General features: G+C 39.9%; 2 protein-coding genes across 2 annotated transcripts; both read left to right on the top strand.

Moving 5' to 3' along the window:
• Positions 1-3,849: 3,849 nt before the first annotated feature.
• Positions 3,850-11,808, top strand: prelp (proline/arginine-rich end leucine-rich repeat protein). The gene is made up of 7 exons (XM_020086409.2): positions 3,850-4,160; positions 7,671-8,106; positions 8,191-8,376; positions 8,526-8,683; positions 9,251-9,447; positions 10,798-10,873; positions 11,019-11,808. The coding sequence occupies exons 1-7, from the start codon at positions 3,865-3,867 to the stop codon at positions 11,107-11,109; spliced, it is 1,440 nt and encodes a 479-aa protein (XP_019941968.2). The 5' UTR covers positions 3,850-3,864; the 3' UTR covers positions 11,110-11,808.
• Positions 11,809-12,869: 1,061 nt separating this feature from the next.
• Positions 12,870-15,732, top strand: il19l (interleukin 19 like). The gene is made up of 6 exons (XM_069537972.1): positions 12,870-13,745; positions 14,180-14,347; positions 14,496-14,558; positions 14,696-14,848; positions 14,940-15,002; positions 15,373-15,732. Exons 1-6 carry the CDS (start codon positions 13,644-13,646, stop codon positions 15,463-15,465), a joined length of 642 nt encoding a protein of 213 aa, XP_069394073.1. The 5' UTR covers positions 12,870-13,643; the 3' UTR covers positions 15,466-15,732.
• Positions 15,733-17,646: the final 1,914 nt, after the last annotated feature.

The raw sequence follows: 17,646 nt of genomic DNA, 5'->3' as shown, positions 1-17,646 counted from the left end.
CACTGCTGTACCCCAGCAATACTACATACAGGCTCATGTTGGGAGAGAATCCATTCACAGTCTCCAAAATACCATATGCAGTAAAACAATATGTAGCATATTACCTGTATTACCATGCATCTCCTGAAAAGGATGATGTGAGTGGTAAAGGACCTCATGCTTTTCTGAATTCTTTTTAAACCTAGTCAATTGAGCGTTTAATAAATCCCTCCCCTGAGCAGGCATTGTCCAATCGCCACATATTAACAACTGCAACGAGACGTGGCAGGTCTGGCTTTGGAGTTCATGTTGAGGTGTTGTGCATGAATCTGTGGCAAGAGTGATACTCAATGTGAGCCAAGAACTTTGTTTTTGCTCTTTACCTACACAGTGTTGTATATTGTAGGTATGTAAGACCCATGTTAACAAGGGTCTTGTTACCTCCACCAAGCAGTTGTTAGTTTGCAGGATAATGCCAAAACTAGTCAACTCATATCCATGAAACAAAATTAAAATTGTATTTAAAATCAGGGGATAATTTGGGGAGTTGGGTCATTTTTCAACATTTTCATTGATTTCTCAGGGAACAAGTCATGGATCTTGATGAAAAGTCGGACATGTTTAGGGCAGTGACAGTGTGCACGATTTGGTAATGATACAAACAATAATCCAGATCTAGTGAATTTGAATATCAGACAGAGACATCAAAATATCAGCTGGAGCTAGGTTTTGACTCATGTTTTGATAATGTTTGTTGCGAGGTAACAATGATCAATTCTGCCAGCAAGAATCATCATTTCAGCCAAGAAATGAGAAGCCTCCTTCTGTCTGCAGCTGAAACCAAGAACCCATTGTTTTAGAAATTACTGGCATCTTTGAAAGGTAAACATGCCGCCATTATCACAGTAAATTACATGTTTAGAGTCAGAAATGGCAACAGTAACTACTTTGAGTCAACAGTAACCACAATCACATTGAAAGTGAAGCAGATAAAAAGAAACACACAGAGGCGTGCATTGGCTCCATATCTAATGCTGCAATTAATCTCTTTGAAACAAGATGTAAATGCTGCTCCCCATATTATGAGAGCACTACTGTGTGTGATATTAAAAGTTTCACAGCCCACAGTTCACCAGATAAACTAGCAAGTTAGATTATTGTTAGTCAGCAGTGCATGAGCTGAAGCCTGTCTGAGCTGGACAGTGTTTGATTCGGTTTCATTATAGATGATTTGAAAATGCCCTGAGAGAACTTTTCAACATTTGCATGTTTGTACAATTTCATGCTGAGATGCATCTAAGCCTCATCAGCCGTCTTTAGCATCCATAATATGCTGACACCATTTCATTGATATGGTAAAGTATGAAAAGGTGAATAGCAATTATATTGATGGACAGAAACTTATTTTGCCAGTGTTATAATGACAGAGATCTTTCACATTTGACTTCACAGACAAACAAAAGTCCTTCCAGCTACCTGTTGTGGTGGCGTGCACATTCTTGGGCAGATTCTGGAGGTGTAGCAACACATCAACAGCACAGCAACTGAACACAAAGTCTGTACGCTTCTTCTTTGGCAGATTAAAGAAGCCTAAAGTTTATACATGTTTAATACAGTTATAAAAAAAATTGTCATCAAAAAATTGGGAAAAATAATTGTGAATAATTATATAAAAAAGTTTGAAAATGGAAAGTGCAAGGACAATGAAAACTCAGCAAAAATGTGGTTTTATGAAAGACTGCTAGTGTTTTCCAAGGAAGGCGTCCAAAGCTGCAGGATTTGGAGTTGACTTTGGCGAGGGGGAAGTGGGCGCAGCCTGCAGAACAAATGCATGTATACACGCTGCAGGATGCTGTGTCATCTTGTTGATGCAGTGAAACAGATTAGTACATGTTTAATGTTGAGGAGATTATTAGTATTGCTGTAGCTGTGCTTCGTCTCAAGCACATCTCCTTTAAACTTAACAGCTCAATCAACCATATCACTGTGCAGATGACAGAACATGCTGTTCTTGGAAAGTTCTCAGCTTATTATACACATCAAGTCATTTTGGGCCGGGGCCTGAGCCTGCCTCAGTCCATCTGCTTCATAGCAATGAAGAGGTCTTCTGCTTAAGGATTTCCTGCAATAAATGCAAGTTTTCTCCTGTATAAATATCTCTTCTTGAATCAACAGGTTGAATTTAGCCCTGAAAACCAGAGCACAGACATTCAAGCATCTCTGTCCAGACCCTGTGGATCAGCAGCAGGCTGAGCAGTTACATTCCACAGGACATGTGACTCAGTGTGAATCCAAACTACACTGTTTTACCCTCAAAGCTTAGTTACTGAAGCTCCGATGAATAAAAAGGAAAAATATAATATGTATAAAATTATTATTCCTGGGATGACTCAGTATCTAAGTAGAGCCATGAAACGATGACCTGTAACAAGCCGTGTCCCAATCTAGGGACCCCAAGTCGTATATTGGAGACTATTTAATCAGCCGATATTTAGAAAACTGACAATGGACTCAAATCAATTCCTCATACTGCTGTGTTTCATTTATTGCTGTCTAGGTTGTTAGAAATTTTGGTTGCATGCATGTCTTGCCTATCAGCTCTTATGTCAAGTTCAACTTGATGCCAAATTTTCCTGACCTGGCATTTGCATATTATGATGTTTCCACCATGTATTGGACTATATAGTTAAGTAAATTAGCATTAAAGTCCTAAAAATTTCATGAAAGCTCTATATTAGTAGTTGTGATAATACAATAATAATAATAAATAGAATGAAATTTACCACCAGGACAGGTCAATCTAAACAGTTATGTCTCAAAGGATTTGCACACAAGGAGACTTTGGCTTTTAATGATCTACATAAAGCACTTGAGAGTGGGTTCAATGACATCATATTGGTGACATGGATTGCATCACAAGAAATGTTGCACTCATCATTAATCATGGCAGAAATCAGATTTCCATACCAGAAACAGATGGTGACTAAGTTTCCTGCGCAAAAATCATTTAACAGAAAAGAATCTGCTGCTGGAACTGAGTCATTGAAAAGTGCCCTTGCAGCCTCTCTTAAATTGTAGCAGAGAAGATGATCGAGAAACAGCAACACATGTGGTTACATATTCCATTTTTTTGGTTTCTCCCTCTGTCCTCTTTGTTGAAGAATCTTTTCTTGTCTTAGTGCACCAGTTATGTGATGCAGCTCAGCTCAGCATTCCAAACCAAGACTAAATGAATAGGAGATGGTAGAGAAGTGGAGAAAAATCTCAGAAAAGAGAAATAACATGAGAACAAAGTAGAATAAAGGAGCCACACATACATACACATGTGTTTGAGACTTTTCCCAACATGTGTTCAGCTCATCTTTCTGCTGCAGCTCACTCTGCAGGAATGCAGGCCAGCATGTCCATCACCTAACCCCCATTGACACACACACACACACACACACACCAACACATTTACACTGTGTAAATCAGAATCCTACACAGTCCCACTTCCTGAAGGACCCTCCACACACCCCCATCCCTCAGCTGGACCTCAGTAATCAGTTTACTGATGCAGGAGGGAAAAAAACCCTCCTGGACATTTCGCTGATACAGAAAAAGATGCCATGGAGTCGACAGAGAAATGCTGCTAATGAAAAACACATGACTGGATCTGTGTGCAGTACAATAGCGAGTGGGTGGGAGACAAATGAGAGATGCAATTACAGCTGTGCTTTCCCCAACAGAGACCCAGTGTTCCCAGTTTTTCTCACCGAATCCTGACATGTTTGTGTATACATACAAATATGCAAACAAACCTGCATCCACCCTTATTTTTTTGTCTTTTGGAGACATACCCTCACATGCTCAAAATAATAACAAACTGTGACACAATGTGGACACATGAAAGAGTCTGCGAGCTTCCAGAAGGAGTTAAGATTAAATCTTTCTGGCCCTGAGCCAAGCAGAGGGGGAGAAAGGACCAGTGTGACCTTCAGAGGGAAAAAACGCCAGAGAACAAACCCAACAGGCTGGCCTGTCCACCAAACGAGAGGGAGGGTAGGGTTAGTGACGGAGAAACAGAGGAAGAGGGGGAGAGAGAAAGAGAGAGAGAGGGGTAGGACAAGAGTGAGAGAGGCAGAGAGACGAAAAGACACAAAACTTGTGACTTTACAAAGCAGGGCAGGTACCAGAGGCAGGTAAGAAACTCAATTTGTTGTTTTTGATGAAAAACGGTTGATAAGAATCTAGAGTGTGTTTGTGTGTGAAACCAAAAGAAGCAGAGCAGAAGGAGCAGTGTGTGTGTGTGTGTGTGTGTGTGTGTGTGTGTGTGTGTGTGTGTGTGTGTGTGTGTGTGTGTGTGTGGACTGAGGTAGAATCCTGGCACCAGCACAGCTGGGCCATGCTCCTGTGTTTCTATAGAAACGCTGTGCCATACAAAGTGGTACTCTGTCCTCCAAGGAGCTGCTGCACACTAGGATTCTTAAGTTTTCTCTGCTCCTGCACACTGCATGTTTCCCATCAGTGAGTGAGGAGAGCTGCTGCTGCTGCTGCTGCTGCTGTTGCTGCTGCTGTTGCTGCTGCTGCACGGAAATTGAAATATGAAAACAAAGAATATATAATCTTGGTTAGAAAAAATGTTGCTGACTTTTGCTGCTGCAGAAGGATTTCTTTTTGCCAAATCGAATTTGACTTAATCAGCTGTGAAATTGTTATTTAAACTATATTGTCGTTACATATCACAATGGATAATCTTACCTGGATGGGTGATGACCAAAGTTAAAAAAGAAAGAAAGGGTTGCATGTTTTTTTTAAATCACAGGTACACACTGATTTATTGTATTTTATTGGGTTGAACGTTTTAAAAAATATCCCTCAGTATGCATGAGTCTAGTTTACGCTGGCTGATGATCAGGACAAAGAAGTACTGATGACAGTTTCCAGTCAGGCAGGAGACCAGAAGCTTGCAGGCGCCTGACAGTGCAGAGCTCTGTGTTTTTTTTCCAACACTCTCAAATTAGTTTGGATTATAATCATTATATTTCTATTAGTTCACCATTTTTGTCAGAGCACCTTATAACCCTCATACTGCACATCCAGATGTAGAGCCAGTCTACATCTGCATGGCCTGCACCACTGCCACACCCACATGAGGAAATGTTTTGGCACCAGAGCAAAGAATCCTCTGGTGGATGTTTTCAGTAAGAGGACACAAACTGTACATTGATCACTGGTGCATTGACAGTGCAGAACTGAAACATAAAATACATTGCATCACCATAGTTTATTAGCAACAACATGTAGAACAAATTGTAACCGTGTTGAGTAGTCACAGATACTTTCAGAAATATTGAGTCACACGTCTAAGCTCCATTGTGCATGACGTGACTCTTATTCAGTCTTTTATGAAACACTGGTAATTATCTTTGGTTTGAAGAATGACTCAATTCTGCAATAAATGGAAGGAACTGGAAGGAGCTTATCTTCAAAGACTTAGTGGTAACAAAGAGCTTTGTTTCTCTGGCTGCTCCTCAAGAGGGATAATCTTCATCTCCTGACAGACAGGAACATAAAGAACAGTTCTGATATTAACAAAAGACATCAGAGATAATTAGAACTTATTTGATAACACTTTAAAAAGGCTTCTAAAAATAGTGGTCATCCAAAATAAATCTGCAATTGTTTTGATATTTTAGTTCTTTGATGTAAAGAAGATGCAATGAAAAGATTTATAAGGACAAGAAATTGAATGTAATTTAAATTTCAAGGCAACATTCAACTATGGTCTTTAACTTTGGTCAAAAATATGTGAGATTTCCATTTAAGGTCATCTGAAATCTGATCTAAAATAATCTGGAGACAAGGTTTAAAATGAATTGTTGAACTTGGACACAGCAGCTGAAAAAATAATTCCACCATTGGGTCCATTGAGCAGCTGCATCAGGAGATGGTCCAGGTCTCATGGTGTTTGAGCCAAAGTGAAACCGGACGTGTAAAGATTTAGTCCAAGAATCTCAGAAATCTCAAGAATCAAGCACAGTTCTCCCACTGATATGAAGATTTACTTATTGAAGTCACAAATAATCGACCAATGAGGCGACCGTCTCTGTCTGTAAGTATTTAGTTGTCCGCTGGACTGCTGGTCATGCAGGGAGGGGAGAGCTGGTTTTGAGCGAGGGGCTGGGAGGTTCTAAGTGGCTGAGAGGGAAAAGAAAGGGCAGTGCCATGGATCACTGTCAGAGAAAAGTTCAGATATGTTTTTCCAGGCGGGACAGTTTCTGGCTCGAAGCTTCATTCCTGCCCCATGATTCATGTGTGATGTTTATCGAACTGGCCAGACACTGTTTCTACATGGAGCAGAGTGATTGAAAACTACTAGTGCCTTTGTGTCTCCACATGACATCTAGTGTGCTTCAAGCATTAAGCATTTTGACTGCTACGTGGTGATTGTTTACAATAGGTTCGTGCTGATGAGGTACAAAGAAACAAACACACAGATTCATTCTGGATAATACAAAAACTCTGGGATTGAGAGATGGCAGCAGCACAGGAGCTGGAAGGAAAATCAAAAGAATTTATATGGTATTTATATGGTAGATTCTTGTTATGATAAGTCAGACATCTGGATCTGTGTGTGTGTGTGTGTGTGTGTGTGTGTGTGTGTGTGTGTGTGTGTGTGTGTGTGTGTGTGTGTGTGTGTGTGTGTGTGTGTGTGTCTTAGATGAGTTTATTAACACCAATGTCCCCATTTATGCAAAGTAAAAACTGCTAAACAGCTCTGAAAAAATAACTTAGACTGACAACATATTCCTGGTGAAAAATAACATGTGCCCGTGTATGCATCATTGCAAACTTATAATAAAGAGTAAGGTTTTAAGATAAAGATCCATCAGAGTCTTCTTGGGATTTAGTCCAGTTTCCATTGGGCCTCTCCTGAGTTAAAGAGCGTGAACCTTCCAGACCTGCAGTCTTCCCCTGCGCAGCTCTCTCTCTGGACAAGTGCTGACAATAGAGCCTTTATCCCCAAACTTTTCCTCCACTGCCTCATAAGTATTAATTTCCTGTATCAGTCTCTGCCCCTCCTCCACTGAATTAAACAACTCACTCTGCCTCAGACTTTCCCTCTAACACTCTGTCTTGCTTAAATTACCAAACCACAAACCAAATATCTGAGACTCTATATATTCATCATTTATTCACTAACATTATTTGTATTACTATTTTATCATTTGTACTTTCAGATTATTTACCAGACTACTTTCTTAGGCTTCAAATCTTGTTTAACTTCAGCCCAACAGAAGACTATGGTCATTGATTGAAATATTTTCTCTATTTTTATGTAAGAGCAGCATCAGGCAGCAGTATTTGATGTAAAAATCAAAGTGCAGATGGCTCAACATAATGGTTTACAAACCGGCTATCAGTATTTTCTTGGTTCAAATGCAAAACACACCTGCTTTTTGTTTGTCTTGATACAACAGTTTTAGCCAGTTCAGCCCTGAAAAGTTTTTAGCTTAACACAAATAGAACGAAAACCAGCAGGGATGGGGAATATTTTTAGCAGCAAATCAAAAAAATATTTCCCAGCCCTTTCCCAAAATAGGAACCATCAAAATACAAACAGCTGTGTACTGTGTGTTGTGACTTAACTCATGTAACAGTTCATACAGTCTAACAATGAACTACCTCTGTTTTGTGCTCTGTTGTAGGACGATGAAGGCCGGCGCGGGACTCTTCTCTGCATTGGCTCTGTTCCTCCTGATGGGGGCAGTGTTCACCCAGAGACCTCGGCAAAAGAAGCCCACCAGGCGCCCAGCCACCTCCAGGAAACCTTCTGTCCCCAAGCCTGCTGTACCGGCAGAGCCAGAGCCCCAGGAGCCCACAGACTTCCCCCCACCTATCCTGGGCCCACCCTCCATTTATCCTGACTGTCCCAGAGAGTGTTCATGCTCCGCAAGCTACCCAAATTCTCTCAACTGTGAGAACCGGAACATCCGTGTGATCCCGCTCATCCCATCCAGAACCCACTACTTGTATTTGCAGAATAATTACATCTTGGAGGTGACGGCAGAGTCATTCGTCAACGCCACAGATATCCGCTGGGTGAACTTGGCAAACAATCGCATTCATCGCATTGACAAACAGGTTAGGAGAGTTTCCAAGATTCATATTTTAGATTTCAAAATAACATAACATCATCTAGAAATTCTGTGTCTATCTCCCATGCAGGTATTTGAGAAGATCCCTTCACTGCTCTATCTCTATGTGCACCATAACCATCTAAAAGAAGTGCCTTCAGGCCTCCCTGCAAGCCTGGAGCAGCTCCGCCTCAGTAAAAATCGCATTTCCAAGATACCAACTGGGGCTTTCAGCAAGATGGGGAACCTGACTCTGCTCGACTTGTACCACAACCAGGTAAACCTCTGTATTCCAGAGTACCTCGGGTTCATAATACTACACTTTGTCGTTCAGCTGTAAGCAGCGACAACCACCTGCATCTCCGGAGGTAATATAAGTGTGTAACTGATATTTTACTGTACAATGTGTGTATTCTTTTTCCTCAGCTGAGTGACAGTGGCCTGGGAAAAAACACGTTCAAGGACCTGAAGAGCCTCATGCAGCTCAATCTGGCTCACAACATCCTGAAGAAGATGCCTGATGGCATACCCAGTGGCCTCATTCAGCTTTTCCTGGACAGAAACCGTATCAATGACATCCCGAGGCAAGTATACAGTGCACATATTGTCACATAGCTAATGAACACTCATACACACACACTGCATATATTATAGTATGTGTTATGGCTTTGAAATCATTTTGATGGTACACAAACTTAATGATAGAGAGAAAGTCAACTCTGGTATACCAGGGAAGAGCACTTGCAACATGCTTTGTGGACTATCACACACTAACAACCTGCCTTCAGCAGACAATAGTACAAATTTTATGGATGAGTAGGAGGTACTGTCCTGGTGCACTGGACACAGCTTAACGAACTCATCACATCTCCCCTTCGATGTTAGGTTTCATCTTTGATGTCCCAACAAATACAAATATGCATCATATTTGTGTGAAATCCTGTAAGAATACTCCAAGATTGTGATTTGGCTTCTGCGGTTGTCGTTTCCTTTTCTATCAGCTTCTCAACGAATGCATATGTGTACCACTGTCCATGGGGAGGATCAACAACCTGTATCGATGACAATAATACAAATGTAGGGGGACCCTGAGTGTACCTGACTAACATTGTGTTGCTTTAAATCTCACAATTCTTTATTGTTTCATTCAGAGACTACTTCAAAGGCTTCACTCACCTGGCGTTTGTGCGGCTGAACTACAACCAGCTCAGTGATAAAGGACTTCCCAAGGCTGTGTTCAACATCTCCACCCTGCTGGACCTGCAGCTGGCCCACAACCAGCTCTCTTCTGTTCCACTCATCAACGGTCACCTGGAGCACCTGCATCTCAACCACAACAGCATCGAGAGTAAGTCTGACTGCATCCTCAGAACATGTGGGAGTTTGCAGAAATATATCCATGTCATGATACGTTGAGACATCTGAACAGCACTGATCTTTACAAGACATTTAAAGCTTCACAAGTCCATATTTGTATATCAACAATGGATCAAATGATGTATTGCAATGAAAAAAGCTCATAGTAACGACCCTGCAAAGAATTACTGCCTGAATCTTCCCCTGAGCTCTGCAGAGCACCTGAGCATCTTTCAGCTCATATATTTGTTTTTCCAGCCAACAGTCTAAGTTTGGATTCACTCCCCCCTCGATGAAAGGTAACATAAATCTAACAGGAGACTATGAGATATGTTAACCGAGCCCAGTCTCTCACACAGTATTTAATGTACATAAAGCTCTGCTGTGTACCAGACCTCCTGAACTGAATATCTGTTCACACATGTTTTTACATCTGGAATGTTTTATAAGAAGCCATTTGACTTAGTGTCCCATAAACCTCAATAACCAAGTGTATTTAAGTGGTTCAATCTGAATCTTAAATCCCCACTTAATGTAAAGATGTTGTTGAACCAAACTTTGCATCTCAAAACATATTTGTAGCTTCTTTTAGATTAGCAAATGTGTTGTTTGGGCCAGGCTCAGTGCTCTGATAAAGTAAGCAACTATGAAATTGTACATTCAGAAAATGAGTGAAGCAGATATTTTGTCCAGGAGTGAGTGGAGACCTAATCAGAGTAAAAAAAAAGACAGTGAATGTTGGACTTGTGTTTCTCTGGTGACCAGATCCAAATCAGTACAAATGTCTTTCCATTTTAGATTTGTAGATGAGAAGGTGTTTGCTCAGACTTTGTGAGGTGATGATATGTGAGGGCTGTTTCATTCTGCTTATTTTTGCCCAGAAAATGATTCATGCATATTTTACCTTATTTTTATTTATTGTCCTTAATATGTTTACATTTACTAGATCTAACCCTTCGGAAGCTATAGCCAAGAGCCAGTTCATAGTCATCAGAGCAATTGTGATGTATTTTTCTTCTTGGAACAAGTATGTCCGTTTAATATAAGACTTTACAGCCACCTCTATTATGACGTTGAGTCTGAACGTTTTTTTGTGAAGCTTCACAGAGTAAATAACAGAAAAACCACACTTCAGAAGTTAATACTCATGTAAGGTGATTCCATATTAACACAGTTTGCTTAGAGTGACGGATTTTTGTCTTTTTTTATATTTTTATATTTCGAGCATAATGGTCTGGTTTGGTAAGTGCCTAACAAGTTATCATTTTGGCCTTTGTGCTTGTTTGAAGAGAAATAACATTTGAAGACTTGACATTCATGACTGTGTGTGTTTTCCTCACAGGCATCAACGGCACTCTGATCTGCCCTTACGGACTGCAGAGCGACCTGAGTGATCTCAGCCCTGTGCCCAGACTAAGGTACGTCACATGAAATCACATATTGGCACTCGATAAAACGGATAAAATATAAAGACAGGCGTAATGTGTAATAAGGAAACTACTTAAATGACTTTTTTTAAATCCCAAGTCATTATATTGATAAGAACCTGTTCTGTTGCCTCAGGTACCTGCGTTTGGATGGAAATCACCTGAGTCCCCCGATCCCTCTGGATGTCATTATGTGCTTCAGACACCTCTACTCAATTGTCATTTAGGGGAAAACGTGCCTCAAGGCCTGGGGGCACGCCCACACACATAAATCACACGCATGCACATGTAAACACATTGATGACACAAGCACACAAACACACTCACACAAAGAGTCGTTGTGCACAAATTAAATTCAAGGAAAATCCTGCTCAGTGAAGCCTGAGGTATATCCACCTGTACATCCCGTGGAGACGAGTTAGTAAAAGAGGGATTCCAGATGAATGAGAAAACTGTAAAACTTTAATTGTTTCATTGTTGTCACATCCAGAACAATGACCTCAGCATCTGGGAACAGTGGACATGCCGACATTAAGGGTTATAGGTTCTTGTAGAAGTCACAGTTTATCCATCCTTTTTTGTTTATCAAAAACTAGATTGAGTAAAAGCCTGAAAATGCAGGTACATTGACAGACACAACACATACGGAGGGTATTATGTTCGCTTGCAGATGTGATTGGAGCAGCTGCCACGATTAAGAACCAACAGACCAGCGGTGGAGGTCAGAAGAACCCGTTAAAAAACGTAACTACCATGTAGTTGAAACTGTCCCAAATGTGCCTGCGTGATTTTCAAGGTACTCCTCACTTCATGTAAAAATGTCTTTCTATTATTTTTATTCTTAGTCCTCTGTATATTATTCTTCTGTATAAAGAAGCTTTGTAAAAATAATGGAAAATAAAACGTTTTCATTCATTTCAAAGAAATCTGATTCCTTGTAAGACTTTGTTATCACCCACCCACAAATAGTATCGCTGCATAAATGGACACCAACAAAGTCCCCATAATTCTGGAGGGAATAGGAATCAATGACTGAGGTGAGTCAAAATCAGTTTAAGAGTGTTTTGCTTACGTGTTTCACCTCTTCATGCACTATGAGCAATCAAAGCAAAAGCAAGACAACATACACATTTCTGAAGCTATTGCACTGACCAACAGTTGACATGGATGTAAACAAATCAGCAGAGAATGAGAGATAATAACAAATAATTTCTAAAAAATCTGAAAATGTTTTATAAGAAAATCTAATTAGTGCAGTGTGTTTGTAAGTGCTCAAAGTTTATAATGAGAAATACTTAATAATCTAAGTTTTGTTTGTTAACAAGAAAAAAAAACATAAGGCCTCTTTGATAAACACGTTGACCTGTAATTTGTGTGACATCAATTCATATATTCATATATCTATGATCTTAACTGCAACTTTAACTACTAACAGCAATAATAATGATAAAAGACATCATCATCAATATCCTCATGATTATCACAATCATAATAATCATGATATATTTGGAGGGGGGGTGCATTAATACTTATCCTAGTCCGGCTAGAAATTAAAACCATGTTGAATTCATATCTGACAATGTCAACAAAAATATATTAGCTTAATCCTATGGTTCCAAACTCAACAGTCAGGATCCCTTTAACCCTGACAAACTAAGTCGAAGAGTTGGTAGATGATTACAAAACATATAAGGCAGAAGCCAAACAGTTTATGTTTTATGTTAATTTTTTTATTCCTTGATGAAACATGAAGGTAAGATCACTACATGGTTTAGAAGGTTGCCAATCACATGCAGCCGTGCCACAAGGAGTCACAAGTTGAAAATGTGTTGTTTTAAAGGGTCCGCTTTCTGTAAAAGCAGCCGTGGCTCCACATCCATCAAATCATAATCTAGCTTGTGTGTTTGTGTATGACATGAGCACAGATATGATAAACGAGTAGATCCTGTAGCAACAGAATCAGAGACTGCGAAGTATTAGAAGTATGTTTAAAAAGCTCTTTGATGACCTCTACTGGTTAGACACGGGCATTCCTGAAACAGGAAGCGCTGTCGGCTATTTTTAACTGAAGACACTGACATGTAGAAAGAGACCTGGAAATTTTGCACTTCTCTTTTTACATATGTGTTGTTACTGGTGCCGTAGCATCATATAATTCCATGAACATGGGTTATTCCCATTTCCTTTCCCTGCTAATTATTCTTTACACTGTGAGTACATTTCTAAGCAGTAATCAAAAGTTATGCTGGCCAGACAAGCAGGTGAGCAGGTCTGGTTGGAGTTTCCGATCAGGACTTGTCAGACAGGAGTGAACTCACTTACAGAGAGAGTGCTCCTGGAGGAAAACGAGAATCTCATGTCTCACGGTGTGTAGATGAGGCTTTCTGTAATGCACCTGAACACTTATTACGCACTCAGGAGCAGACAGTAGACGTCAAACACAAGACAAAACTGATACTGGTGCAAAACACAAAGACATTGACAGGCTCATTAGCTAAATGATTAAGGACTTTGTAAGAGGAAGACTATGCTGATTAAATTAATGATGCAGGGTAATGACGACACTCTAATGAATGACTCACTATAATTGCACAACAGTGACAGTGGATGTGTGTCTCTTCGCAGTGACCACAGTGCAAGTCAGGGAGGAGGAACTATTTATCACTCCTTTTCCCTTGTTTTTCCATTCAGGTGGCTTTTCCTGTACCTCTAAGACACTTCCTCCTCTGGTAAACCAATTTGTGCAAGTGCATGTATGTGAATGTGTCTGTCAAAATCCCCCTTGCTGCACTATAAGAGGAGACAGCATGGAGACACAGAGACACAACTTTCTCAGGACTCTTCCTCTGAGCGACACACACAGGTGAGCTCACAGGTGTGATGGTACCTGAGCATTGAGAGAGCCACTTAGATTCTCTTAACATAGTGATGAAGAGACAGTGTTTGGCCTTTGCTTCAAATTGTATAATGAATTGTTACACAGATTATCTATACGGTGCTGAAAAATCAGTTTATCGTCTTTAATTTAGTTTATGCTGTTTTTAAAAAAGACATTTACAGATTCCTGCTTTTGAATATTATGGATCAGATGGTTTGGTCTATATTGTATGATTTGACTGTTTTTGGTTTTGGGACTGTCTGTCAGACAAAACTAGAACTATGGTGTCACTTTAGGCTCTGGGATATTTTTGATGTTTTGTTCAAACTAACCGTCAGATTTCTTACCTCTCTAATCTTACCAACATATATTTATAAATGACTGTAAATAATATATTTCAACACTTTTTTCTCCTTCAGGTAACCATAGTGATGAAGATGCTGCTCGGCTGCTCTCTCTGCCTGCTCCTCCTGCTCAGCTGTCTGAGTGAACCCGTGGAGAGCCGGCATCTGCATCTGGACAGCTGCTCTGTCGACGTTCACACACATGAACTGCGGAAATATTACTCTGCCATACGATCAGATGTGGTGAGTTTAAGTCTCTCTCTCTCTTATAATTTTATTATTATTGAAACAATTGACAACACACACAGCGTTAGTAGGCTTTTTAGAGAGTGGAATATTAGCATCAACTTCAGAGGACTAATGAGATCTTTTCTGTTTTTTATTTTCACAGTTAGCAGGAGACCATGAGATTGGAGTAAAACTTCTGGACAGATCATTGATAAAAACTGTTCCGGTGAGTCTTTGTATGGTTTATGTCAGTGAGTGATGGCTATGTGTTTTCCATCCTCACCTTTGTATCACGCTAATTACATTTCTTAGACACAGACAGCTCAGAGCTATATAAACAGTATTTGATGATGTCTTTATCAGGAGGGACAGGTGTGCTGCTTCCTGCATCTTCTGCTGCGGTTCTATGTTGAGCGAGTGTTCAGCAACTACGCTTCCTCACATCCACAGCAGCAGCGCTGCTCCAGCGCTCTGGCCAACGCTTTTGTCATTATCAGAAAAGATATACATAAATGTGTAAGTAACTCGTTCAGTAATAAAGTCTGATTTTTAATCATTTTAATAAGTTGACATAAATAAGTTTATAAATGAGCTCTGCTCTTTGCAGCACTGCCACTGTGAAGAAGAAACCCGAAGAAGAATCGACTCCCTCCATGCTGAGTTTATCAAGGTATGTAGTGTGTGAGTAGACTACACTGTATATAAACACCTCTCCATTCTTACAGTGGGCTGCAGAGGGTGCTAGAGTGCATGCTCTAAATGTATGTATGTGTAAAGAAAATGAGTTGCGTTTCAGCAGCTGTAAATCTGAATTACATAAGTTATCATCTGAAAAAACATAATATAATATAATATATATTATTATTATTCAGGTTAAGGTCCTCAGAGAATTTCATTTTTCCTAAAGCATATGACTATTTAGTTCTGTTTGTTAGAATTGCTGTAGTTTCAATGAACTAAACTTCTCACCTTATGACAAAGAAAACTGAAAATTGTTTAAATCAAGTCTACAATCTTCCTCCCTAATTTCCTCGACGCAGCTTCAAACAAACGAGGGAGCCCAGAAGGCCATGGGAGAGCTGGACACTGTGCTGGAGTGGCTGGAGGGACTGAGCCAGAGAACACACTCATGATGCGACATAAACTCATGATGAGCATGAATCCCCGAGCTGCCACCAAAGCTGGAACTTCACATCTGTGCCTCTATTTTGTACTTTTTATTGGTGTCCACTGACATGTGCACTGCATTATTTATTTAGCTAAAAAAAAGAAAATGTTGAAGTAATAATATTTATCAAAAAACTCAAAGCTTTTTTCCTTATAATTTATTTGCTCCAACTGTAAAGACTTGTTTTTGAAAAGGCCTTTCAACATTAATAAAAAAACTTTTTTATACTGTTTGTTTGGTTTTCATGTTCTGTGTTGCCATCTGGAGGTGAATGAAGACAAAGGGTTTGAGCCGACAGAAAGGAACAGGACATAACGATAAGAAGTCTTTATCATCATCAGCAGTTATCAGTATCATCTCACTCTGTTATCATCTCTAAGTTTCTAGTTGCTCCACCATCTTTCCACATAACCCGTGACAACATATAACGGTTTCTCTTTTTGTTAAAGTTGCCTTTCAGGAAAACAAGTGACTAGTTGTCACTCTTGTCACTTGACTTTCATGCCATCACCCTCCAGGTTTAAAGAACCGCAGAGCATTTCCCAACCAATTTTGTCATGAGTGTGACAGAAAGAGAAAGAGTTGAGCGATGGCTCATTGGAAAGATCACAACACTCCCGAGGAGAAGGCTGATCACCAGCCCTTCAGTTTCTGGAAGGGTGTGAATGAGTGAACTTTTTGTCTCAGATTCTTGTACCCACCCTCATCCCTTCATCCCCTGTCCCTCAGTGGGGGGGGGGGGGGACCACTACACATATTCTTCCTCCACCCGGTCACCATGCGCGTTCTCACAGATCAGACACATTTTCAACCCCTTCACTCAACGTCCATTCATTTCTCCTCAACATCCAAAGTATCAACTTCCATTCAAAAGACCAGCAAGAATCAAGTAAGAATGGAAAATGGAAAACAAAATATAGCTAATCGACTCAAGTTACAGTACATCGCTTAATTTCTGGATAGCGGGGGGAAGTGGAGATGTGTTGTCCATCTTTATACATGGTCTATAGACCAACCAGCTGATATAAGAGTCATGAAGGAAAAACAGCTTTTTTTCACCATATCATAATCAACCACATCAAAAGCAGACTGATCTCCATAAGTGCAGCACACATGACCAGTACTCCACATTATATCACTGTAGAGGTGATCATTGAGAACTCAGTGTTCTTTGTCAATATATTTGAGCAGGTGTAATACAGCTGAGTTCATAATTAGCAGCAGTAGCAGTATGGTAATCAGAGAGGGGGATTACACTTGTTTCATTTTTTCACACAAATCAGGTTCTATCCTGATTCTCAACATCAGCAGACCAAGAACCACAAATAACATGAGTAATAAAACTATAAGCATTGAGAAACTTTTGCACTAATTTTGTCACTAATTCAGTAAATTAAGTATTTAGATGTTTACATTAAAGGAAAACATGAGCTGTTGAGATGAGCAATGGTTGCAAAGTGTGGTTAACACCATCACAAGCACATATGGGAATGACACTGTGCTTACGCACTTTCATCCAAATGCACAAAACAATGATATGGAAATAATATGTTTTCAAAGCATCACATCAGTGCACTGAGCTCCGATTGAACGGAAATGACTTCAGTTACTCAGATATGACATTACTAATGATGTACGGGTCAAACTGAACACTTTGTACCGAGGGAATTTTCAAGTTTCATCTCCTCCCAGAAAGATACTTGGTCAGCACAATGACAGGGCTACTTTAGTTTAAGTTCATGGCGACACATTAATCTACTGTTGCTGGCTCAGCTCATTTGCATGTCATGTCAAGTCCATCCGTTTCCATCACAGTTATGTTAAAAGATCTACCACAGAAGCAATTTTTAAAACGCACACGTCAAAGAATGCAATATTGCAATTAGAGTACAGCACATATTTGCCATGATGTGTAAATGGGAAGGAAATTATCAAATTAAATGATCACAGTATTCCTGTGAAGTCTGGAGGAGTTACAGATGAAACTCTATTTCTGTCCACTGACATATCAGCTGTCACACACAGCATTATCTAATATGTGAGGTGGGTGGTTGGATGTTGTAGTGTCACCCTGTTGTAATAAGATCATCCTTTCTTCTTTTATTTATAACTTTAATGTTAAAGACAATCACTCTAAAACACAAGC

The sequence above is a fragment of the Paralichthys olivaceus genome, chromosome 2, assembly GCF_024713975.1.
Source record: "Paralichthys olivaceus isolate ysfri-2021 chromosome 2, ASM2471397v2, whole genome shotgun sequence".
NCBI classification, from domain to species: Eukaryota; Metazoa; Chordata; class Actinopteri; order Pleuronectiformes; family Paralichthyidae; genus Paralichthys; species Paralichthys olivaceus.
The sequence above is the reverse complement of the archived record's forward strand: the minus strand, read 5'-3'. Positions and strand labels throughout refer to the sequence as shown.